We start from the raw sequence: 26,900 nt of genomic DNA on the forward strand, positions 1-26,900 counted from the left end.
CTTGGCTCCCTCTCCTCTTGCACATCAGAGACATTTGGTGCTGCTGCCTCTCATTTGTCAAGTGTGTTTATAAGATAAATGGGGCGAGGTTCAGGATGGGGGGTGTCCAGCATTCCCCTCTGCTGAAATGTCTTGCTTTCCTCTGCTGCTAGAAAGCTGCTTGTATATGCTACTGAACAGGGCCCTGAGCTTGGGCTCCAGGGAAGAACAGGCGAATTTTTTACCTGTGTCTTGGAACTTTTGCAAGTGCTCCACTGTGATCCGAAAAATTTGAGCTCTTGAGGTTTTTGTCCTTGTTTCCCAAGTTGTGTGTTCAGGCAGCATCTGATAAGCTCCTCCTCCTCCCCCTCCTGAACTGTCTGGCAGCATTTAGAACCAGACTCTCACTTAGACACAGCATGATGTGTTGCTGTGACTCTGCAATTACTGTAATTGGAAAACACACGACTCCTACTCTCTCTGAACATATTTAAAACAAGCCTGACATCTCTTACATACATTCCTGGGGAAATGGCTGGGTAAGTTACTGGTTCTTCTAACGTTACTTCCTCTCTCCAGTGCAGATCTGGTTTATGGAAATGATTTCGTCCTCACAGCTCCAGGCTGAAATGCCAGTGCAACTAAGTAGGAGCATCTGGAGTCTACTGCTGGCTAAACAAGGGCAGCACTTCAATTCCTCAGTAGGCAAGTGAAGCCTGTAATCCTTTCTCAGTCAACTGAGGATGTCTGGAAGTTTTGTGGAGGTAGTCTTTTACAATAAAGTAATTACCACTCAACTTTGCAGCTGTCTGGGAGGGAGGAAGTCTGAACACCTCCCTTAACTGCAGCCCTTCCTAGGTGGTCGGGCTGCCCTGAAGTTCCTGCCTATACAGCGTGCTGCAATGCGCCTGTCACAGCCCTCGGGAGGGTTTATCGAAGCACAGCAGACACACTGCTCTGGAGGGCAATGCAGCTTTTCCCGTTTGCTTCCTAAAGGCTTTTCCCATGGTTGAGAAACAGGACCCTGACATCAGCATAAACACATTTGCTCCTCAGACGGAGTCAAGGAAAAAGGCTGGTCTGAGAAGGCTTTTTGAAAATTGATCATCAGATGAGCAGTGCTTTTACATGCTCAGCCTCCACTGCCTTTCACAGAGCTATTCCCTTTGCCTGCATGCAACACAAACCCTTGGCAGAGGGAGGTTAAAACATCTGCTTTACGTGGGGATTTTCCTATCTTCCACCTGAGTGCACAAGTACCATGTACTCAGTCTAAGCTGACACAAATTTCCCTAACAGCGAAAGTCAGCTAATACCCATCACCTTCACTAGAAAAAGGAAATTATTTAAGCAGTTAACTTTTGCTCTTACCAAAGAGCAAAACTTCATGTATTCATAATTATTCTCTCCCCTTCTCTTCCTCAAGGAGTTTTTAGGGAGTTAGGACCAGTTTGGAAGAACACACAGCAGAGCCTGAACACAAAATTTGTTGTCTTTAGCATACTTGTTTTATTTGTTTTTAAATCTAGTTCAAGGAGCTAGGAGGCATTTTATAATAATGACTCAAATCCTATCAGCTTATAAGGATGTTAATACTGCTTCATCACTTCTGTGGCCTACACAGCCAGTGCTGCCCTTTTGGCTTGCTAGCCTGAGTTGTATCAGGGGTCTGTTAAATATCACACATCAAAGAAGCCCGGAACTGGCACAACAATACAGTATTTGGAACATGAGCATTAATAGAGCAGAACATTACACAGGGAAGATGAGCATTAAAAAACAACATCTCTATTCAAGCCTGCCCAGGCACTCAGAATGTATCTCTCAACATTCAGGCACCGCTGACTTTGACTCAGTATGCAAAGTTAGCGAGGAGTGGTGGAGTGGGAACACAGCCCTCGCTCTGTTGGGAAGGTTTACTGGCACCTTGGTGGCACATTAACAGCCTCCCCATGTCAGCCTTGCCACGTGGTCAGTCTTCTGCTTGCTGGGCTTTATGAAGCCCAGGAGCTCCAGTTCAGAAACAGCTCGAATAAAGCGAGCGCTGGACATGTGAGTGAAGGAAACCAAGTACACTTTTTATGACACAGTGACAGAGACACTGTTCTCTTCTAGGAGGGCAAGATTTCTAAGTCAGGGTAAGCACAGATTACACAATGTGTTGCACAATAAAATTGCTGGAAATAAGGGCAGAGCACGAGTTGCCTACAGAAGCACAAATCTTCAATCTGATCAGTACTTCTGCCACATGCATATGACGTGACAGCAAAGGAGGAGTTCTTTTTCCCACTGCTGAGAGAAGCTTAAAGCCTACAAACATACCAATTATGCAGTGTCTCACAAGAACTTATACTTTTATGTCCCTTGACAAAAAAAATGAATAGATAATTATGGAGATTTCTTCTGAGGTTTCACAGCACCACCTTCTCCTTACTTTTTATTTGCTCTGCCTTTCTTGCTGCCTGCCTGACATACAGGTTTATATCCTGAGTTACAGAATTTAATTTATTCTGAGTGACAATTAACAGTGGAGCTTGTAAAAAAGGAAAGCCGGGAAAGCCAGGTATAGTATTAAAGCATATAATTATCCTCTTTTAGTTAAGCCTTTTTTTGGTACAACTATTTATTTCTTCTCTGTAGCAGCACTACTGCTGTAGCCATGAGTTTTGGTTCTAATGCTCATCTATTAAATATTTTTTAGACCTCAGTTCAGGATCAGGACAAAGTAAGGAGCAGAACGGGTGTCCTGTGGAAACGAAGTTCTCAGCTCTAAGGTACTAGAACATAATGAACTACTGCTTCTGTTTCTCCATCTGCTCTCTAGGTCACAGCCCTCTTTCCATCTGTTCCCCAGTAATGCTCTACCCCTATCTAGCAGCCATACCAACTCTGATGATTTTATCAGTTTCAACTTGTTTTATGAACTTTTGGTTCTGTTTCAGACCCAAACAACTCCTATAGACAAAAGCTGCTCTCTTCCCACACCACTCCCAGCCCAATTATTTCAACTGATCTATTTCTTAGACACTTTCAGTACATTAAGACTGCTTAATTTTTCTGAAATTAGTTAATTAGGGCACATGAAACTGTATTTTAAAACCCCTGGTTCATAAATCCTGTAAGCTTTTCAATGGCAAGCTTGAGAGAAATGAGAAAGGATACTGGATAGTATCATCCACCTGGTCTGAGGAAGCTGCATCTGCATTTGGTTCCTCAGCTGCCATCACCACAGTTGAGAAAGCCTAGAAAGGGAAAAACAGCACAGATTTATTCCAGTTCATAGACAGACAGATACAAAATAGTGAGCTCTGAGCTGAAGGCTATCATTCAGGGGCAATAAGATCTTGCAAGGAGAACTCTGTGAGCGTGTCAGTTCAGCAGCAATCGAAGAGCAAGCAAGGTTACATATTCCCATGGCAATACAGAATGCAAGACATCACTCTGTGAACTCATGTGCCTGCATTTTAAATCTCAACAATCTCTGGGTCCTGACCCATTCTCAGAGAAACTACAGAACTGAAAAAAATTCTCAAAGTGAGACTGCTTAAATATTCTGGGGAAGTGATAGAGGTAAGTTGGCTGTGAAGAAATCTTTAAAACTGAGGGAGAGCAAGAGTCTGGATAGGAATATACAATACAAAAGCAAGACAGCAGCAAACAAAACACACTTGGAACAAGTAAAAAGAGTATCCTCTAAACTGCAGGTAGTTGCACTACGGAGTTTCTTGCAGAGGATGCTGTGGTTACTAAAATGTACTGGTAATGGCATCCAGGTAGGTTTACAAAATACAGAAGAAGCACTCAAGTTCAGGAAACTTTAGAACCGAAGTGTGATTGTTAGCCACGAAGACTTTATCATATTAATGTATGTTCTCTTCCTATACTACCTCTGCTCTTGGCTACAGTATGAGACAGATTATCAAGCTAGAATGACCTGTGCTTTTCCCTGGCACAAGCATTCTCTCCAAGAGCCCCACTTGCCTGTTTCTGTAAAAGTGTCACAGAATACTTAAAAACAAAAAAGAAAGGTCATTTTTTTAAGCACAAAATCTGATCCGTGCAGAGCATAAAACAGAAGCAAAACAGTTTCACCACAGAATAACAGAGCTGGAAATAAATGATTCACAACAGAGAATGACTTATTTGAGTTACTGTGGGTACTGTGGACCATGGTATGCAATGATTTCAGCTGTCAAAAGGGGCACTAAAGAAAAGCAGACATGCAGCAAAAAGATAAATCAGAATACTGAAAGCAGGTAAAGGTACTGTTTGCATCATCACATACCTCTAACCAATCAACGAGATTAATCAATCTGCCACACTCCAAATGAAGCTTATACACTATACATATGTCAGGGGCTTTATTAGAAATGCCTCCTCCGTCACATTTCAAAGCTTGATTCTGATGAAAAAAAATTGAAGGCAGTAATGGTCAGTGTTTAATCTTGAGCAATTTTAAGGGCTAGATAAAGCATTATTTCAGGTAATTCAGATAGTAGGTATTTTAAGCAAATGTTTACTGTTTGTGTGTTTAATGGCAAGTTGATGGTACAAAGAAAAAAAACAACAAAAAACAAACAGGAAAATAAGAAAGCATACCATCAAAAAAACCCCAACAAAACCCCACACACCTACTTCGCTTCTGGTGTTCCTTCAGTAACTTCGTACACTTATGCAGTATCTACTGGAATGAGTGGTTATCTGATTATGCTTTTATGCACTTTTTTGCTAGTTCTATTTACATACGAGAGAAATAGTCAGTTTTATGGACTCAAGAGAAGATACAAGTCATGATTTGCCGTGTAGAAAATAGGAAAGTATCCTTTTCCCCCTGCTCCCTTGAAAGGAAGACTTAGTACAGATCTGTTTTATGTCCTGAAAATCATAATTGCTTCTCTCATCTCAGAGTTTTATCTTTGAAATGTAACAATCATTTATCTTTGGCTTGAAACTCAGCATCTATAAAGGCAAAAATCTAATTTCTCACAAAGTATTCTACACTGCAGGAAATTCATAGAATTGTTAAGGTTGGAAAAGCCCTTTAAGATCATCTGAGTCCAGTGATTAACCCAGCACTGCCAAGGCCACCATTAAACTATTTTCTTTACTGCCACATCTACCTGTCTTTTAAAATCTCACCAGAGATGGTGAGTCCACAACTTCCCTGGGCAGCCTGTTCCAATGCTGCTTCCTTCCAAGAAGAAATTTTTCCAAATATCCAACCTAAACCTCCCTTGGTGGAACTTGAGGCCATTTCCTCTTGTCCTGTCACGGATTCCCTGGGAGAAGAAGCCAACCCCCAGCTGGCTACAATCTCCTTTCAGGCAGTTGTAGAGAGTGCTAAGGTCCCTCCTGAGCCTCCTTTTCTCCAGGCTAAACACCCCCAGCTCCCTCAGCTGCTCCTTACAGGACGCTTCACCAGCTGTGTTGCCCTTCTCTGGACACCCTCCAGCACTTCAATGTTCTTTTTAAAGTGAGGAGGCCCAGAACTAAACACAGCACTTGAGGTGTGGCCTCACCAGTGCTGAGTACAGAGGGACAATCACTGCCTGTTCCTGCTGCCCACACTATTGCTGATACAGCTCAGGTGCCATTGACCTTCCTGACCACCTGGGCACAGCTGGCTCATGTTCAGCCGCTCTTGACCAGCATCCCCAGGTCCTTTTCTGCTGGGCAGATTTCCAGCCCCTTGGATTCAGGTCATCAGCACTGAACCATTTACTCAGGAAGTTAAAAAGCCACTCGAGCCAGAGGCAAAACCCCCTGTACAGCTGGAGAAATTGACGGCATTTCATTTCAGTTTCATGCACTCTAAGAAGTCAGCTGTCTTAACATGAAAACAACCACTGATCATTCGTTTCAGCTCATAGAAGTTTTTTCTAAAATGCTTTCATATGCTAGTAAAATATACAATCTACTTTTGGGAAGTTATTAAGCTGTAGCAATGACAGACACCTTCAAAAGAAAAATGTTTTTCAAGATAGGAAAGAAGGCTAGGCAAAGAATGTAACTTTGCTCAAGAATCTCTAGTTTACCCATAGATCTCAATCCCTTGCAATTTTTGAGACTCTGCTCCAGTTTGGACTCTGGCACTTATGAGACATTTCACAATTTCCAGTACACCCAGAAATTTTCAAGTTTATTTACTCTCTACAAGGAACACAAAAGCTGTAGACCTTAGGTTAATAACTCTCAGTTCATTACAAGACGGTTTCCAGAAAAATTCAGAGCAATATGGCTAACTCAAAATATTACAATGCAGACATTAGTTTATCAGACTGTAACTCAGGAGTGTACCATAATAGTGTCAAATATTCCTGTGTTAGTACCTGGCACACATGAGGTTACACTTCTGGCTGATCTAGATCTAGCGGCTCACCACTGCCCAGAAGTACAACACTACACCCTTCTCTTTTCCCCTCTCTTACTGCACCCAGCTCTGTGGTTTCCTACTACTCACCCAGGTGCCACCCTGGCAATGCTGGACACTTTGCACTGATTTTCTAATTTTAAGGTCAAGACAGTTATCACAACCAAGACAGGATGCAACTTCCAGAGCAACTGCACACTCCTGGAACAGGTTCATCTGTAGAAATTAGTATCTAGCTGGGTCACACACAAGTGCCGAGAGTGATCCAGGAAGATATTCCTGATGGGCACTGTGGGGGTCTCTGCCAGCACCTGAGAGAACCCAGCCCCCCTTGTGATCACTGGGCCAAGCCTCTGCAGTGCAGCCGGAGGGAGCCGCAGCTACCAGCGGGGAAACCTCCCCTTCCTGAGGCTGCAGCACACGTGTGGTCCCAAGAGAAATAACCAGGCTGACAAGCAGGAAGCTGCCCTAGAGCGAGCAGCCAGTTGTGAAACCATCTGCACAGCACAGAGGTGCTGCTCCCAAAAGAACAGAACAGGAGTGGGTGCAACCCAGCACACTGCTGATGAGGAAATGCTCTTGCCTGACCCTGCTCCAAGGCTAGACAGAGGATACACTCATACCTTGCTCTGAAATCAATGCTGTGATCCCAAGGACCAAATCCTCTTTCCCTAATATGGGAGCTGGTATCCCAAGTTTCAGCTTGTTCAGTTTTCAAGGGATCAGCGAAAACAGAATGATACTGGGTTTGGTGCAGTTTTTTTGGGTTCTCTTCTCCCCCACCTCCATAAATATAACCCTTGGTTCATGTTTTGCTAAATAAATAACTGGACTGGACTCCTGTAAAGCAATGCATCACATATTAATCATTCACTGGTACTCTACTGAAGCTCTTTTCTGTACTGGCCCTCTGGAAGGAACAGTTCTGGAGAACTTTGCTCTGGTCACGGTGCAGAAAAATACAAACCACACAAAAGTTATAGACAGAAAAAATACTTGACTCACATGGATTAAAATGCTAAGCAAGGTACTCAGCCAATACTGCTACTGTTAGAAACTATGCCAAAAATTCACAATCTTCTCAGAAAACATTGGAAATATGTTAAAGCATGTCCAAGTACAAAGTACAGGATGACAGAGAACTTTAAATCTGGTCAACGCATCACAGAGAAAAGAATACTTATTAAACACATTGGTAGTTAGATTTTCTTAGCTGTCCTAGTCTATATTTTACAGGTCTTCTAAAAATATAAATTACTGAGGCTCATATTAGGTTTCTTTAATGGTAACTTGCTCACTACTGTTTTCACAAATAAGCTCTGTAAGTGGTTTCAGTAATAACTCCTGCACACAGCAAAACTGACAACCCTCATTCAAATCAAGGACAGTGCCAACAAACCCAATACAAATCAGGTTGTAGATTTCAGAGGCTGATCTTTATCAAGTATGGTTCCTGGTAAGTGTTGGCTTTGACTCAAGTAGCACATTACTCAGATACAGCTACAACCATACTTCCTTCAAAATTATGATCAGTTTTTTAAGAAAAATGTTAGGGGATAAGAACAACTTCAAGTACCACCTATAATAAAGGACAAAAAGAAATGTATGTTCACTCCTTTTCCAAATCCTAGTCTATTTTTTCTTTTGGTCATCCTGTCAGTTTGACTTACGAAAGAAGTGGAAAATAGTCTGCTTTTCTCTTCTAGAAAAGGGCAGGGTTAGGCTGATAGAATCAAGGACAATCCTTTTCTTGGACTCAGAAAACACAGGATATCAATACATAACAAGTATGAAAATAAAGTTACCAAGAAAAACAAAGGACTCAGTTAAATATGCTGTATTTAAGCTATTTTAATGTTGTGATTCCACCTGAACAGCCTTTACCTTGCAGCTAATCTACATAGTGAGGACTGAGCACCAGCCCTATAAAGAAAGTTTCTGGAAAGAGTAACAGACACTGTATTTTTCCCATGGACAGTCATCCCAACTGTAGTGGAGGACAAAATTACTTTCCTGATACATTTACAGAAGAAAGAAAATATCATGGCTAGAATACGCTCTGGAAAATGGATTCCTCCTACAGAATTCTTTCCAGAATTACCTTATTTATTTCAGCCAGACAGATTCCCCAGCTCTTTGAACAAAGTCCCCAGTTGCTTATCAGCACTTGCTAGTTCTCTGCAAAACAGCTGAATACATGCCAAGCTTCATGAAACAGCAAAACTCAGCCTTGCACACCATCCTCACACAGCCTTCCAGAACCACCCTGGCACCACAAACAGCCCACTTGTTTCTTACCTTCAGGTACCAGTGTGGGTTATTTAAAGCTGTGTGCAGTGCAGTCCTGGGGGCAGCATTCAGGTGCCCTCGGAGAACAGTGGCTGCGTTGAAATACATGATCTCATGCAGGGTCCTGTGGTCTGCAGGAACAAGGTATTTTCTGGAAAAGCAGGAGGTATGGGGGGGAGTGGTGGAGACACAAGCTTCAGCTTAAGGGAAACAACAAAAGTCTGCTGCAGTCAGACTACAAAAATGCATGTTTCCCAATCAGTACTGAAAAATCTCTGCAAAACAAGATGAACAGCACTGAAATAAACTTTTAAGCAGAGAAGTCTGTTATTATCAACTCTACATCTAATGGATTTAGCATAGAACTCTAGCTGGGACACTGACAAATTAAAAATAAGGGCAGCAGCTACAGTGCTAACCCAGTCAAGTGCTCCACAGATCTTGCTTATCTATCTCAAGGACTCATGATGAGTCTCTGCTCATCTTTGTCTTCCTATCTGAAGCTTTTTGCTTGGCACAGTCATACTTCTGTTGGCTTCTCTGCCTCCCCCCCACCCTCTATAATTAACAAGTGCCTTTATCTCTGCCCCCACCACAACAAGCCTTTCACATTTTCCACTACAGAGCTGCCTCCAAAACTGTATCTGCTATGGGTTGCTCACCAAAACAGTTCCCAAAATGGACAGGATATCACACTTGACATCTGTACAGTTTCATAAGTAGAACAGATCAGCAAAGATTAGGGTAAAGACTTTTGACTTTATTTTGCCACTTACACCCACTCCTCCCTCAACACTGTCTCAGTAGCCAAAGTAGGTTGGTCAATTCGCATCCTCTTTCAACTGATCTATTGAAAAAGAGGTGCAGGTTTTTTTTTGGTTTTTTAGTTATTACTTTTAGAATCCTCAAAGAAAGAATAGGAAGGGAAAGAAAAAGTGTGCCACAGGGACTGAGACACAATTTTGACAAGATTAACATGTTAGGAAAATTTCATTTACAACTTGTGGTGCAAACTAATGCAGGAATATAAAACAGGAAGGCTCACCTTACAAGACTGTCTATATAGTCAACAACTTCAAAACGAAGCATTTCAAACTTTGTCAGTTTCTTAGACCTCCTTGATTCCTTCAACTCCAACAAAGTCTTTAAAAAAAAGTGGTGCATAAGACTACATGGGAGGCAGTTATTCTCTGGAGAACACAATCTACATGTTTAGCATGTATAATTAATTTTTGCTGGCATGTTCTCACTGATGATGTTTGAAATGTAATCATGCAGTTATTTTTATTTAGGCCAATGTATTCAGTTCTCAAACCCGTAGGAGTTTGAGAATTTCAAAGAAATATGTTGAGGCAGAATGTCTAAATTACAAGTTAAATAAAAAGAAAACCCATCTAATTTGCATTTTAAAATCCTGGTTTATGATAGATATTTTCTATAATTTTCTATGTGTCAGGAAGGCCTGAAATACATAGTTGGTACTTATTCATTCATTTTTAAGATGAGACACTCACACACAACCCTTTACTCAGAGCTCCAGCAAGCTGGGAAGAACTAACCATGAACATTTTAAAACATTAATTTAAGGAACCAGTCAGTAAAGCCTAGGCAGGCCTAACCTTCTGAAGGTGATAAAGGTCTGTCTTCTTCTGGAGCTCCTTTTGTGACGATACGGACACATCTCGTTCTTGGGAAGCTTCTGCTACTAGAACAAAACTAATGTTTGATATGTGGGGTAAATTTTTCCTACATAAACCTCCTAACCCAAGCATCTTAGAAGTACTCAGTAGTTACTTGTTCACATAGACCAACCACAGACAGTTTTTGGGTCTTGCATCTTGTAAAAGACTGTTAAAAAGGAGTCTGCAGTGCAACTTAGCCAACAGCAATTAAATAACAGAATCAATTCAGCCCTGAGCAAAGGCCCAGCACAAGCCCTGCACATCACTTTAATTCTGTTTAGGCCTTCCTAAGTCTCCTAAGTCATACTCTCAACATTTATAAACTGGACAGATTAGTGCTAAGTACTACTGATGCTTTTGGTGTCTTCAAAAACCCACATGCTGCATTTTTTTTTTCCCTTCTCATGTGCAGAAAAATACTGAGTAAGAAACGAGTTCCCCCTACATAACCCAGAAAATGCAACCAGAGCAGCAAACAGAAACATGCTGAGGTATTTCATTGTGCCGTTTTGTCATCACCTTAATTTAGAACAAAATTTCATCTTCATGGACATGTAGTTTGTTGATCAATTGCACCAATTACTAGTAATTTTTAGGTAAAAACAAAGAAGCAAAACCTCCCAAAGCAGAATCAATGCTAGGACGAGTGATAATCAAAACAAAAGGTTTCTTGCCTTACTTAAGAGGATGGCAGATGGAGATTTCACCCACACATCACAAGTAAAGCTCTATCAGCAGTGACAATCATTATATTTAAAAGCTTTTTGGTGACCTGCAGAGAACAATTTGGTATCTTCTAGGGTCCTGTGGACATTTGTGAGAGTACTGAAGACTTCAAATCAGAAAACTTCCTCTCCACTAGTATGTTTTTTTATTTTACAAATCCTTCAGCTCAAAATAGACTGAATGTGAAGATATTTTGTTTGTTCAAGCTTAATTTTATACTTTTCAGTTCATTAGGCAGTCAGGACAATGGACTTTGTTGTTGTTATAAAAAAATAGTATTTTGGACTATCCTTTCACTCTAGGGGCTCTGTTGGCAATTTGGGTATATCAAATTCTTGGCAGACTTCTGAAAACTCCCACTGAAGATCAATACCATCACAAAAATATAAAGTAAGTTCTCTAACTCAGCAATCTACTCATGTACAGTGTATCTTAACTTCCCCTTCTCACTTTTCCTTTGGAGCTTAAATCCACTTTGAAAACAAAGATCTTTCATGCATACAGCAGACCTTCTCCGCTTTAAAACCATCTTCAAGTCCTAAGTGAAAATAAATACTGTCTTCTTTGCTTTATAGTTCTGCAAGTTCTGAATCCCCAGAGCTGTTTATTTATTTCCTCAAGGTAAAAATGCAACTACTTAAAAGCCTTTGGCTTCAATTCTTTTTTCCAAACTAGACAAACCTTTAGTTTTCCATCATAGTTCAGATTCCTCAGTGCTGGTACCATCAGTGACACACACAGCTTTTTCAGAGTGATGACCTAGTTTCTCTACCATAGCTCTGCTCTTACTACAATTATTAAAAAATACATGGTACAGACAAGAGCTGATTCTTTTAGACAACCTCCATTAACCCTACAGTGTTACATGACTACTTTAATTAATATTGACTGCATTTAGGGGTTGCTGCCTACTTGTCCAAATGCTGGGTAGCAACCACACTGGTCATGAGCTTAATTAATATGCATAAAACAGACCCGATGATAACCAATTAATCTTCAAAACCCAATCTTTGGGCAGTGCTTCTCCATAATTCAGGGGAAGCAAGGAAATTCCTATTCCAAGAATGCTGGAATACATCATGCTCCTATTTCAGAAAGAATGCAGCAGTTTCAGTTAACCTGCCTCTGACAGACACAATGCTGCTACTCGTTTGCCTTGCTAAGCTGTGAAATATGTCCTCTACCATGAACAATCAAGTCTATGGGCTTGATGAGTTACAGCCTGACAGCAGAGCCCTGACAACCTGCACTTGGGGTCCTAGCTCTGAACGTGCAGGGGAAAGAAACTCACACACATTTGGGCTAAAATACCATGTCATAAGGAAGGTCTGCTGCTTTTTATCTTTCAAAATAGTTAGTTTTTAACGACTGCAACATCTGCTAAAATGCTCAAAATACATTTATGAGAGATTTAGGGGATAATGTTTGCTGATCTGTCCAGTTTCTTATCTTACATCACTCTTCCGTATTATAAAAAACACAAACCACACATCAGTAAAGAATACAAACATTTCCTAATTTTGTGCATGTATTTAAAAAAAAAAAAATCCTGCAAATATGATGGTTTAATACGATGACAGGCTCAGGGAAAATGGAACTCATTGGTCAGATTACAAAACAGCTTTTATATAATTTGCAATGGAATACATGATGGTTCACACCCACCTTCTAGATTCTGAAACTGGGTCAAGAACTCCTTCAACTTTTCTACTGTCTTATCAAACTCCTTTCCAGAAGATGACATCAAAATTTCCACACACTGTTGGAGCATGGTTACCAAATCAGTCTTATTCAACATCCTAAAAGACACAATTGTTAGCTGAAGTTGAAACACAGAATGATGAAACAAGTGTTCTTAGCTGAAAAAAGTTTAAAAAAATAAAATTGAAAAACTCATTTTAATAGAAAAAATCTCCACAATTTCAAGCATTCAATCTTGAAGCAAAGTCAATTTTTTTCCTGCTGTCCCTAACAGAAAGAAACAAACCAATTAGGCTTGGTGATGATGTCCTTCACATTTTCCTGCAGAACAGTAGTTTTTCTGATTATCTAAAAACACTTGCTGGACGCAGGAGTTGCAATTTTTGAAACTGTGAGTCAGACACCAAAACAAAACAAAAAAACCCCAACACCCAAAACCCAATCATGGTAGGGTTGAGAACTCATTCCCAAGAATGGTAAATAAAATGGTAAAAAAAAACCCCACTATGTAAACACATCCACAGAATTACTCTCTGTGACTCAAAATTACTCTCAAAAGAAATCTGTATGCTGTTTTCTGTATTTAATTGCTGTACATCTAACCATCACTAGAATCCCAAAACCATCCAAGTTGGAAGGGATCTCTTGAAATCATCTAGCCAGCCTCCAGCTCAGCATTTACTTATTATTTAGTTATTAGGGCTTTTCCCAAATGTCACCAAGCACTGCCCAGTCTCAAAATCTTACTTTAAAAGATATCAAAGCAGTGATGATGGTCAGTGTCTCAGGCAGTGGGTTTCCATATCAGCTACCTAAAAACTGACTAAGATTTTAAGGAAGAATTCAGAAGAGGCTGGGGAAGCTTTGTGGATATCTGGAGGGATGATTGCAATTTGAGCTCTAGTTTCTAACTGGCAATTGATACTAAATGCTTATAAAGGTTAAAATTTAGAACTGCAGTTTATCTGCTTCAGGGTTACAGATTTTTTGCAAGTCAAGTACTGCCTTCAGTTACACTTGTTTTATACAGAAAAGCATCAAGAGGTAACAACAGAAAGGATGACCTTGACCACACAAAAGGCTAGAAAACATTTTGAAACTGTCTTGTATAATATAATGGGTAAACAAGATAGCTTGTTCTAGGCCAGACAAAACACTGCAGCTAAATACCCAAGATGGAGAGAAGATAACCAGATCTGGAGATCTGTGAATGGGAAAGAACAAATTTATTTTCATAGTATTATTCAAAAGGAAATTGCAAGTTCTAGAAAAAATTATTTACTACAACGATGGGATTACAGGGCCCAAAGAACAGGTAAGAAGACAGTTATCACAAATGAGAAATCAGTAAAGGATCCTTTTCAACCTTCTAGGTTTGAGATTACTGCAAAGTATGCCAGGTATCAGTGGGGTTAAGATTTTAATTTCGTGAGGAGTCGGGCTTAAAGCAGAAAGGAAGATCTCAAATTACCAAAAGGCAGTAAATAAATGTCTCTGATTATTCAGACAAAAGTTATGAAAGAGAAAAAAGGAAGCTAGAATGAAGTCTACAGAAACTCATTCTGAATGCTGAAGTGGGGAATCACCTGAAGAAGTGATACCAGATTGGTCAGCACCAAAATGACTGGTCACAGAAGGGAAGGACTGTGATAAGCAGCATGTGATGAAAAGCCATCCATACTTAGCAGACAAAAACCAGAGTACAACATCTAGACAGAAGACAATAGGGCAGACAGTCCTTGAAGTTTTGCCACACAAAATTTTGATGAGATGTCCCAGCCAGTTAGCTCTACACAACCAATCAAGTGAGACACTCTCCAATCTTCTTGATCTCTCTCTTCTGATGGAATTAATGCAAAATGAACTAAAGCTCACACATTCTCTCTGTCATACCATGGTATCTTTAGACTCTGGAAAACTCAGGTAGAGTAACTACTGTCTAGATTGCTCAGGTTAAATCACCTGAAGCACCATCTTTGAGGAAAGCACTTCTAGCAGAAGGGATAAAAGCCTATCCAGGGAAAGGCTGAAGTAGAGAAACCAATCATGTAAGAAACATGGCTCAGCAACTTAAAACCCTACATTCAAACATAATTAATAAAAAGCAAATGAGAGATTTCGTTAGAGAATGAGAAATAAGCTGACCTAAAGCTTCTCTATTTTCTTACTTTCTAAATACAAGGGGAAAAAAGATGGATTCCAGAAAAACGCTGAAAAGGAGTATGGGATGGGGAGGGGTGAACATAAGGATATATCAACAGGTGATGTGGCCCCTGGGAAGGCAGAGATATTAAGGAACAGTGAATAACTTCTAAACCTGAGCAAAAGGGGGAAAAAAAAAAGATTGTGAGTAGAAGGGGAAAGACTACATTTCATAATTTTCTTCTAAAAGATAGCAGCAAGATTCTATATAGAAAAAGCAGAGACAAGAGGAAGTATTTGTCAGAAGACAAACAGAAGTCAAAAGCTGAAAAAATGATAATCACAGCTAGAATTCAAAGTATTTGAAGAAACTGTGTTGGAGGAGTTTTGTTAGAAAATGACAAAATTTCTGGATTAAAAAAAAAAGAATCATAGAATCATCATCAGTGAAAGCAGCAACCATGATCACTGTATTTCTATCAGAGGCTCCCACAGTGGGAGCCAGGACCAGAAGAACAACAGGAGGGAGATGAACAGATAAGAATAAAAGGGGAGCAAGCCAGAATCTGATGGCAACATCAACTTTGACATAGGAGTAGAGACAGATGAATTCAGAGAGGATGAAAGCAAATTAAACACAGGAGAAGAAAAAGGAGAGGGAAAAATGGCCGAGAGTTATTAAGAGATTATAGACAGTAGAGGAAAGCAGAATGACACATTGTGGGCAAGAGCTCAGAGGTGATTGAGTGCTGTCAAGATTCAGGAGAGTCAGAGAAGGAACACAAAGGAAAGACTGCAGAAATGACAACTCAAGCATGTAATCCTTTCAAAGGGATGAGGGCAAAAGAACACAGAAAAGTGGCTGTGCGTAAGAACCACTCAGTATGGCAAAGGTACAGTTTGAGGAGTGTGTTTCCTTGTGTGTGTATCAGCCCAGAAAGTTACCCTCCACCCACCACTGGTACGGTTTTTCTGTGCAGTTTTACTGTCAGACACATCAAACCTGACCAGCTCAGGGGGTCTGGAAGAGACAGTTACAGTAACGGGGTCACACCAGTTCCCTGTGGGACAGAGCCAAGGGATTGTTTGAATGAGTGCAACTATCAGGAGACAGACACCTGCCATGTGTATGTTTAAAGCACATTTAGAAGTCTGTAGCTGCAACACTGCAACTGAAAGGTTTTCTATCAAGAAAACTGGCTTTGACGATTTTGGCATTTTAAACAGACAGACAGACAGACAGACAACACAAGTACAGGCTCTCCTAAAGTCCTACGCTCACAGTATCACAAAAAATTAACTCAGTCCCTGTAAAAACTGTTAAGGCAATTTGGAAGGGAAGGAAAGCAGTAAAATAAAAAAGAAAGGCCTCAGCAAATATTCATTTGGAACAGATTCTAATTATCACAACAGATTAAAATTTAAGCCAACTAAGACTAATAATTTGATTGATAATATCTACTGCAATTATACTCTAAAAGGCAAACTCGTTCTCATTCCCACAAAGTAATCTCAATGGTTTCAGCATAATTACTCAGGGCATATGGGATACTAGAACCTGTCTGAATTTCACAGAAATCAGTAGAAAACCAAACTGAAAAAAGCAGCCAATTACACTTGCAAACAACCCTAAAACTAGCTGTGAACAGGCAATATCCTCAGCTTTAACTTCCAGAAGAAATGATGACTGATATTTTCCAGGTGTACAGCGGTATTAAAACAAAATGGGGGGAAAAAAATCACCTTGCTAGCTGAAGAGATGACTCATACTCCTCTGTCTCCCACACTCGGGTTTCCAAACACGCACAGTGCAACTCCCTGATCTGTTATGCAGAAGGTGAAGAAAGGATAAAGTGTTTTACTAAGTAATGTGGAAATCTTACAACAAGCTGTTCAAAGCAATATGCAATTCCTTTAGAGCTTGTTTTCCAAAGATGTAGAATGATTGCAAAAGAAATGAGAGCACTTAATATCTTCCAGAACTAAGCTTCTGCTGGAGGCTGTTACTCTGCACCAGGTTGCAAACAACCAACATTCAGGTGAAGAGAACTGCAGTGAGCAGAAAGGAACTCCAATCAAATGCCCCAACTAAAACATCCTTTTATTCTCAAATACTGGGACAGTTCCTGCTGCTTTTGTAGTCAGTGACAGATTCTAGTAACAGTATGGAATACACTGAGAACTGAGAGACAAGTGCACATGCACAGAATATATAATTGCTCTTCTACTAGAAGAAATCACTTAGCATGAGAAGGTGGATTAAACTACATTAGAGCAACAGGACTATTAAGAGCAATTATCACTGTTCCTCCTACTATTGCTTTTTTCTGCACAGAAGGTTGCTAAAAACTCAGTCTCTTAATCTGAATTTGACTAGTGATCTAATAGGTGGTAGGAGAGTGTACATTGTCTGCAATGCATACAGATAATCCCAGATGTGGGAAAGTCAATGTGTGGCTTCTTTTGCTAATCTGTGCACCTGCCTCCTCCTGGAAACTCCTTCCTGTTGACTGACATGGTATCATCCCTGCCAGTAAAGAAACCACATACTGCTGTCCTCCGCCCACAGCAAGAAAGCATCTGTCTCCATTTTAAGAAGCAGGGGGCAAAACAGCACTTTAGTAAATAAAGAGTAAATATTTATTTAGATGTCATACTTTGAGGCCAAAAAAAACCCCCTAAAACCAAAAGCACAAAAACAACAAAAACCACATATAACAGTACATCACCTGCTTGCCCAAAGGATACTTCGGAAGAGAAGATGTGAAAACATGAAGACATCTCAGAATTGAAACATAATTTTCATGGTAAACATGTAAGTCCTCCAGCAATTTCTCTGTTTCTTCCTACAGTGATAGAATAATTTTTGAAGTAATTCTGACATCCATTTAAAACTCTCATACAGCACTTAAAATGACTCTGAAGTTTTGATATTGTAGTGTGCCATGATTTAAATCACCCATCTTAAATCGAGACCGCTAAGCAAACAAGCTGTATTTTAACAGTTCACTGCATTCACATTGCATATTGTTACCTTTACTTTCTTCCTCCAGCTCAGTAGAGATTTGCTACTGATGAGCATTATTTTACCATTTTCAGCTATATATAGGCCTTTAGATTTGAAATGTCATCTCACAAAAGTAAGAGTATACACTATCCTTTTATCAGGCAATGAGAAGTTATGTAGCTACTTTTACTTGAAAACTTGCATTTTTATACTACAAATGCATTTAAAAATGTATTTCTTATATTGTGGGTGGCTGCTGTTTTTATTAGTTATGTGTACATAAAAAGACCAGTTCACAGAAAACAAGCAGATACTCAGTTGCTGCTCCTACGTGTTTTTAATTTGACTTTTGTTTATTCATGGGTTGAAAACTACAGAAATTAAAAAATCACATTTAGGAAAAATAAACTATTGACTGCTTCTACTGAATTTTCTAGATGGCACCACATTATCACTGGCCTCCCATGGAAGCACATACTAACACTTCTGGAAAGCCACACTCAAAAATTCTGGTAACTGTACTGAAGTACTTTGGGCTCCTTACATGTTTGTGAATCAAAAGATCTTCTCTCCCCTGTCTTCAGACAAAAATAAAGAGGAAAAAACCACAGGATCCTCTATATTACCCTTTTGCTTAACTCTGACCAAACTATTCCAAATGGAAAGAGGAAAATAAAATAAGCCACTGAAGTTTCCCAGAGTTAAACTGAAACAAAGGGTATCAACAATAAAAGAAAAGCAAAACCTTGTCTGCAGGCAATATAAGGAAGTACAGATGTATGGAAAGAAAAGATGTATGCAAAGACTGAAAGTAACAAAGTGCTACAGAGAGCTTTCTGATGTTAAAAAAAGTTTTAAATTATTAAAAACATTAATGATATTTCTCCCCCTAGACTTTTTATATATTGAAATTTAAGAGTCACTGATATAACAACTGTTAAGGCAACTTCCAAAACCATAGGGTAGACACTCACAAGTTCGTATTTTAATTCTAAGTAGGATCATTAAGAAAGAAATTATCCCCACCACAAAATAAGCTAAGAAAAGAAAGCAAGTTTACTCTAATGCTGCTATATCAATCTTATTTCCCCAAACCCCAAGCATTATTAACACATCTGTATTTCCCTCATCTTGGTCCTAGCTCAAAACAGATATAGTTAATATAAGTAAATAGCTATGTATTTTGCCAAATAATGAAGTGAAAAGGCATAATCCATTTTAGAAGAGTTTGAAAATGTTATTAGAAGACTATGCAATATTATTTCCAGAACAGAGATAAAAGACACAGATTGCCACATTTACATAGTTTCAAATTAAAGTTGCCGCGAAACCTTTCAGACAGATTTGTTAAAAATTAGGATGTAAAATTACTTTTAAAACTGATTATTTTAAACAGGTGAAACTCTTCCCATAGTTCTTAAAAGAAGTGGTAACAACATGGAATAAAAATGCATCTGATAAAGTGTATTGCAGGTTTAGGGGCTAAGATGGAAGACTCAAGTGACCTGGTGCTGAAACACAAACAGTAAGTTTATATGGAAGACTACTAATAGTGACTCTGAAAGTGTTTCCAAAGTTGGGCGTGACACTGTAGATCAGCGTGACACCAGAATAAACAGCACCTCATTAATGCAGCAGTAGCACCTTTTCTTCCCAGGCAGAATACACTGCCAGCTTGGCAAGGCAGTAATGGTCCTACCTCTGTTGTGGAGATTAGAACAAGTGTTATCAATTAAAATTTGTGAGAAGCATGATATGCAACTAAACACGAGAATTCCAGCTTCCTTCCCAAACCTGCAGGGTGAAGCTTGTGAAATAAGGGGTGTATTATCAAACATGTAAAGTTGAAAACATATAAAGTTTAAGCACATGAGTATTCAACTTCCAAAGCAGGTGTGAATAAAGGACAAGGGAATAGTAGTAGCTTAAGCTATTTTTGCCAGTGAAGATAATGGATCATAAAATGATGTAAAATCATGTCGCATCTTGAATACTGTAACTGCACTTGCAAAGTTGCCTGTTCCTAACCTCCCTCCAGCCATTACCATTGTTTTTCACACTTGAGAAAGCCTTACACACCAGGCAAGTACCATTTGCCTGACAGGTTACAAATACTTGAAATGAAGAGTCAGGAGAAACCCTTTACCTTCAGCAATGTTTCTACTGGGAGTGGCTCAGATGGTGAAAATAACCAACAGATTTTTGTTGGTGAATTCCTAAAGGGCTCACAATTGTAGTAGTCTGGCTTCAATCAGTTGGCAAAACTTCAGATAAATATGTAACAAATTAGTTTTAATCCTGTATGAGGTCTAGTGTGAATGTGTGCCTTGGGACACAGACTCTGCCCTACTGAGTTCAAACAGAAAGTGAGGCTATGAAGGATTAAGAACTTAAGAAATAACCTAAAAGGTTACTTACACATTCTTCAAACACTTAACTGACCTTCCAAGAAAGGCAGTCTGAGTAAGCATGAAAAGACCTGGCCATAAATAAACCTTGTATCCTTCTTTTTAAGCAGTTATATTTCTAGATATAACTAAAAGTTGATGTAATAAAGTTGTGCAGCTTCGTATGAAGGCTGACCTGGCAACCCCAGAGATCTGGAATTTTGACCTGCCAATCCTAATTCATATTTACTGGTCACAAAGCACAGTATGTTCTGTATGAAAGATGTTATACAGAACTATACATCTTGGTCTTGTATTTTATTATCCTCCACCAAGTGATATATTGGGCAAGTTATTTCAGTTCTCCAAGGACATTCTTAAAATTTTACCTTTAAGAAGCTGTCATTTGTCAGCAGTGCAACCTGTTTCCCTGACTCTTGCTTTTCCACATACCTTATGGCAAGGAAAAAAAAAAAACAACATAAAATTATAATGTAAAGGAAGATTCTAGGGTTAGAAACATTTAAAATGCTTATGCTGCTGTAAGAAATATGTATCTTTCTTTGGAAAGATTCAAAAGGACAGTCAAATCCAACAAGTTGAAAGGCCACTCCAAAACCCTAGAGATTATGCTTCAAATCAGTTTAACACGTTCAAAAGTCGTTTATGGTTATTTGCCAGAATAACTTCTTTCTGTATTAAGAACAAGAAGAAAAAAAAAAAAATTCAAGTGATTACACATCACAGAAGCTGTACTCTCTAGACTAGAATATTAAGGCTTCCTGAAATTATTTAGAACTGTCCTCTGTTTGACCAATTTACCTTTGCTACAGAAACGTGCACAAATGAGCTACAGTGTTCACAGAACTACATTTACAGATTCTTTTCATCTTTTTTAAAGCTGACTCAGTATATGATTGTCCAGAAAATGTATTTCTACCTTTACCTTCTGAAAGAGGGCAGTCTCCGAATGTTTTCACACTGATCATGTGATAAAGAATAAACTCTCTTCTTAACATCTACCAGTTGGCAACACAGTACACTTAGAGGCTGGGAATAGAAGTGTTCCACAATACAGAGCTGAAAAACAAACCAAGAACTAGGGATGTTAATAAAATTCCAGCTCCTTCCTTTTAATGCTTTCTTACCACTACACTGCATATACTACAATGGTAGCAATGATACTCCTTTAAAAAAAAATTACAATTCATAAATATTCCATAAGTCACTACAGGACATTGATTACACAGTTGTAAACAGTCACATAATTACCTTCTTTGCTATATGTGCTATTCATTTTCAGTACCTCAGCTTTTCCCCCCTCTTATGTAACATCACACGTAGATATAATGACATGATGGTGATCTCTTGTATTTATCACTTAGAAAATCTGATCTGAAATTGCTTCATCCTTGAATACTTTTAATACACAAGGACACAGCCATACACTGTCAGGTCTAAAACTTTTATTTGTATGTCAGGCCAATGGAGAAGTATTAAATTTTGATGACTCTTTCAAATAAGAGGAGTTGAGACCTATGAGAGCCCACATAGCTCTATCTTTAGGAAGAGGTACTATGGCCAGGATACTTCTCCTGGCCACATGTAATCACTGAATCTTATGTATCAAAAAATCCATTCTAAATGAAATTCTAAGTGTCTATGACATTAAAAGGGCTTATTTCAGGTTCACACATGGAACTAGGCAAGAAAGAAACAATTTCACAGTCCCACATTAAAACAGATGACGGGGGCTACAAATTCTTCAGAGAACCCTTGTCTGCAATCCACAAGAGCTACAAGGAGACCTAGACACAGAAATACATCTAGATATGAAGAACTATGTAAGACAATAAAAATTTAACTATTGTGCTCGGTAGAGACTCTTTTTGGAAACCCTGAGCTCTTCCACTTTGTCTCCTGAGAGAGGGTAAATGGAACTCCCACACTGCTACACGGCTGCTTAGAGCACAATTATTACCTACTCTGAGGCACCAAGTAAATGATGCTGCAGCTCCTGTTTCCCTGAAAAGGTATGAAGTGTGAATCCAGAAACTGCCAGAGGAGTTCAAATGGGGAAGAGACACTGCTGTAGCCTATTCACACCAAGACAAACCAGAGTACAAGGACCCCATAAAGATGATCAGAACTGGAGACTTCTGCCAGGGGTGTTAGAAAGCTACAAATTAATCTATAGCAAAACACAGCTCTTTCTGCCCACTTTCTTTAAGCCAGGTCACCCTTTTAAATGTAACCTTAAAATATCACAGGTTTTGTGGCAGAGTAAGCTTTTATGTGCTTCTTCATACCTGTCCTACAAGTTTGCTCTTAAACCCGTATCAGTAAAGGTTTTAAAACACCCATCTGTTCACAGATCCAAAGTGTTTCCAAAGGATATTTTTTCATACAATTCAGCAATATTAGAACCTAAGACATCTTTCAGTGCCCAGTAATTACCCTTTGTTTTCACAACCATAATTTGAATTCTTGTTACCACTGCCTACCTGAAATCCTTTGATAAAATTCTGGACAGAAAAATCATGGTACAGGAATATGTTGATGAGAACCTGCAGAACTTTCTCACCCAGTTTAAAGGGAAACTGGGGTGTCAGAAGCAGCTAAGAGGGAGAAAAAAGAAAAAGTAGCCATAGTAGAAATTTTCTCCTGAATTCAAATTAGCAAAACTTATATAAACAACTTGATACAACTCTTAGTATGTGTTAACATTCAACTGAACTACATACTAAATACACTGCCAACTCCTAAAAATAGTATTTCTACTAAAACATCCATACAAAGATTGATTTTCAGTTTATTATTTTACCACATCTTCCTAAGTATCTTCCACTAATATAATGTTTGAAGTTAGTTTTGCTTAATGCTATTTCTGTAAAATTACAAATAGAATAGAGACTGCTGTAATAAACACTGATACCACTACTTTTAGCATGTGTAACAGAGATTTTGGAAATCCAGCACAAATCCAGCACACTCTACCAAAAATCCACAGACACAACACTTATATGGCCTGAACATATGGATAACTCACCTAATGTTTGACAGGTGGTAAAACTCAGGCTGAACTTTATTTTTCAAAGTTTAGGCTAAGTTTCAAAGCTATCTTTTTCTGGACCAAAGTAAAACTGAAATCACAGCTTGACTTTAATGAAGAAGTGTGAATGTCAAAGTGTAATTGCACAAGCCAATGCAAATGCAAGATGAAAGCAGGTGTGTGTGTGTGTATGTGTCTCAGTATGAGAAGAGAGCTCTCAGTATTACACTGCTCTGCAGCTGTGAGTATAAATATCCAAAATCCACAGATCTCAGGAGCAGAGTCCTTTTCAAAACCTTCAGACAAACCTGCCTTTAAAGGCCACACATGCAAACTGTGCTTCAACACACACACACATTCCTCCTTTCTATTTATAAAGGGAATTACCTTGTCAATTATAGTAGACAGGTGCTCCTTACAAGAAAGGGACTGGAAAAGCTCTATGCACAGCAGAGAGGAAACTGAGTGAGGAAGTAATCTGTGGATAATCATTGGTGATGTAGCGATTCCAAAAATCAGCACTAGAGGTAATTCATGGATATGTTGACTGGATAAAGGGGGAAGGGAAAAAAAAGTAATAGTTACATTATAGAAGCTTGTGTCACAAATGCATTGTGTTCCTACTACAGCACTGAGCTTAGATGCAGACAGGGGTAAATTAAAAGATTTACTGCCAGTAAACCAAAAGAATTTTGGGGTCAAATAAAATGAAAAAGAAAAGATGCTATTTAAAGCCCTGAAGTAGATAAGAAAATGAAATTTCATTTTAGGATTAAATTTCAGAAAGTGGCACAAAAAGCATCATTTCAGTTAGAGTCTTGTGCTGATCCTACCTTCCCAAAAATTTATATCCAGAGAACTGAGTCTTATAATAGAATTTTTTCAAAGATACAGAGAAAAAATAAGAAGATGCATTAAATAGGTAACAGTCAAGAAAAATGGTAAGATTTACACCATTCAATAAATTCAAAATAAGTATGAAACATCTCCAACATTTTATGTTCCAACCACATGTAAGAAAAAAAATTCTGACTTCTCCAGATTATCTTTCTCTTCAGATAATTTTTTTAGTATTTGCTTTAGAACTGAAAACCAGGACTGAACGTGTATTCCTTGTGGACAGCATACAATTTATACAAAATACAGTGTTTTCAGTATCATTTCATCATTATTTTCCATTTTTAGTAGTTTCAAGGAAGTATAAATTCTGCTACTTTAAATACCTTCTAGGTTAAAATTGTCAATTTATTTCTTTCCTTTGTTTTTGCCACTGCAACCTTCTGACTTTAGATTTTAATTGTTATCCCACAATTACTTCATTTCTCTAACTCCTCAAAAGAAATTACTGAAGACTTAAGCATAAAACTAATAAACTTCATATATTACTGTCCATTGTTGACAATCTTAGAGAATCTTAGAAGGGAATCAGAACTTGTGATTAACAAATCAGAGGAACCTCTCATATTTACCCACTTCAACTTTATTAAACATGCTTAAGACTGACATGAAGAGAGTAATACAAGCTATGCAATTTCTTGCCTGTGTCTCAGCAAGTGAATTGCCTAGGCCTTGTTTAGAGGTAATATCAGGTGCAGCTGAATTAACTGTAAAACTGCAGCCCCAATTCTGACAGCTTTAACTGTAGCTCCAACCTGGGGACTTAAGTGCAAGATGCTCTTTTTGGAGAGCAGCATGAGTCTTTGATCAGCATGCCTGAGATTACATTAAGGAAGACAGGCTAAAGAAGAACAGAAGTACAGGAGCACCTACAGTAGTCAGCTGCTGATTACAGATCCTGGCCAACTGGGGAAGTTTCATATACACCCCTATTAGTAAGCTAGTGACCTTTACACAGCATTACATCAGTAGTCACACAAAAATACATTCTGCAAACTATTTTAAAAGATATACACATCTTAAAAGCTTAGTTTCACATTCACAAATTCTGTAACAACTAGTACCAATAAATCCTACTATGTGAAAAATTAAATCAACCTACCCATTGTCTCAACCTAGCCCTTATGCACTCTGGTTCACAGCCTCAAGTTAGCTTTAGCATAATTTATGCCTAAAACCCAGCAAGTAGTTTTTGCTCAATCACTGCTGCAAAGAAGCAGCACCAGTATTTGATTCCAATGCTCCACTGGCCTCACTGCTACATTTCAAAACAGCTGCAAAAAAAATGGGCAAAGGAGTGGAAGAACTAAAGTTCAAGTCACATTTACCTGCTGATGACTATGAAGTCTTGAAGAACTTTTGTGGTGAAACTTTCCATGTCTTTGAATATTACTATAACTGGAGGAGACTGCCAGTGTCTAGAGGAGGAATTTCTTTTTTTGCTTGGAGTTTCAGAATCTGTTTTCTTTAAAGCCATTAATTAAACATTAATACACAGAAGCCAGCAAAACAAGACTGAATCATATCTATGATACTATAGTACTCCAAAGTGACATGACCAACTTTTTGTCAGCTGTATTTATTATTAGCATCTAGAACTGCCATTTTTCTTCCTTCTGTTTGGCACAGCATGAAGTACAAAGAATAAACAGATTTTAAACACTCCCAACAATGACAAGAATAGCTCTGAGAGACAGAACTGGTGGAGTTCTGTTGGGATTGAGGGAGAAGATTTGAGTTGTGTATACAGATACTGCTTATTTTCTGTATCTTTACCCACTAATAAAAAAAGCATGTACTCAGTACACTTTGGTTTATCACACTGCTCCGACAAAGTCATCAGAAAATCAGTTGTAACTTGTATTCATGACAGAAATACAATTTGAAGCTTCAATAGCTTCAGCAAACACAAAGATACAAACACATTTTGAAAGTTATTTCCTTACTGCTTGCCAATGTAGTGTGGGCTGCAGACGACATCATGGCTCATTAGCACTAATACAGTACCTTTGCCCTGGATGGCCGTTCTTCTGCAACCTTTTGTTTTAATAAACAAAATATCTCAGCGCTCCTGGGAGAAAAGCATTTGGCATGAAGCTGATACTGCATTTTAAGCTTCCAGTTACCAATTAAACATAAGACAAAATAGTACTTTTTGCTTGTGTCCCAGAATTCTGACATTCGTACATCATCAGTAACTAACTCCACAGTTGTTCTATGTGTCACATATTATATTCACATCACCTCAATATCACATTGTTTTTTAGCATTACATTAAAAATTAACCTTTGGCATTTTCTCACAGAGAGCTGAGTTATTAAACTTCTGTTTTAAAAACATCTAAAGGTCAGGTATTTTCATAAACTGGGGATAAAAAAATGCCAACAACATACCTTTGTTACATTCTCATACCAGCTGATAAGAGAAGACATTGAACAACGTATTTTATTCTGTGAAACCTGCACACAGTCCTCATCTTCCAGTGAGTCCACATCTATATCACAATTCATCAGCTGCCCCATCAGCTTCTGCATCAGATTTTTTATGCCTTCACAAAATATTTTTAGACACGTGGTAAAAACATTTGGTTATCTGACAACAGTTCTCCGTCTCACACTATAAAAAAACCACCCCGAAGTTATTAGTCATTATTTTTCACATTTCTGAT

The 26,900-nt window shown here is 38.7% G+C and overlaps 1 protein-coding gene across 5 annotated transcripts in view; it reads right to left on the minus strand.

The window, feature by feature from the left end:
* Positions 1-1,464: 1,464 nt before the first annotated feature.
* The window catches only part of ORC3 (origin recognition complex subunit 3), a 35,921-nt gene continuing 10,485 nt past the window's right edge, over positions 1,465-26,900 (minus strand). For 2 of the 5 annotated variants that reach the window (XM_069011185.1, XM_069011181.1), the window contains 15 exons: positions 26,626-26,780; positions 25,561-25,697; positions 23,723-23,882; positions 22,788-22,901; positions 21,230-21,363; positions 20,673-20,736; positions 17,619-17,735; positions 16,633-16,712; positions 12,712-12,845; positions 10,258-10,343; positions 9,684-9,781; positions 8,648-8,789; positions 4,265-4,381; positions 3,142-3,221; positions 1,465-2,023 (listed from right to left, as the gene is read on the minus strand). In XM_069011185.1, coding sequence (XP_068867286.1) covers positions 1,918-2,023; positions 3,142-3,221; positions 4,265-4,381; positions 8,648-8,789; positions 9,684-9,781; positions 10,258-10,343; positions 12,712-12,845; positions 16,633-16,712; positions 17,619-17,735; positions 20,673-20,736; positions 21,230-21,363; positions 22,788-22,901; positions 23,723-23,882; positions 25,561-25,697; positions 26,626-26,780 — 1,724 coding nt within the window. In that variant the 3' untranslated portion in view covers positions 1,465-1,917. Of the gene's footprint in view, positions 2,024-3,141; positions 3,222-4,264; positions 4,382-8,450; positions 8,539-8,647; positions 8,790-9,683; positions 9,782-10,257; positions 10,344-12,711; positions 12,846-16,632; positions 16,713-17,618; positions 17,736-20,672; positions 20,737-21,229; positions 21,364-22,787; positions 22,902-23,722; positions 23,883-25,560; positions 25,698-26,625; positions 26,781-26,900 lie in introns of those variants that run through there. The other 3 variants (XM_069011182.1, XM_069011183.1, XM_069011184.1) reach the window with 3 other exon arrangements.

The sequence above is a fragment of the Aphelocoma coerulescens genome, chromosome 3 (assembly GCF_041296385.1).
Source record: "Aphelocoma coerulescens isolate FSJ_1873_10779 chromosome 3, UR_Acoe_1.0, whole genome shotgun sequence".
NCBI lineage: Eukaryota > Metazoa > Chordata > Aves > Passeriformes > Corvidae > Aphelocoma > Aphelocoma coerulescens.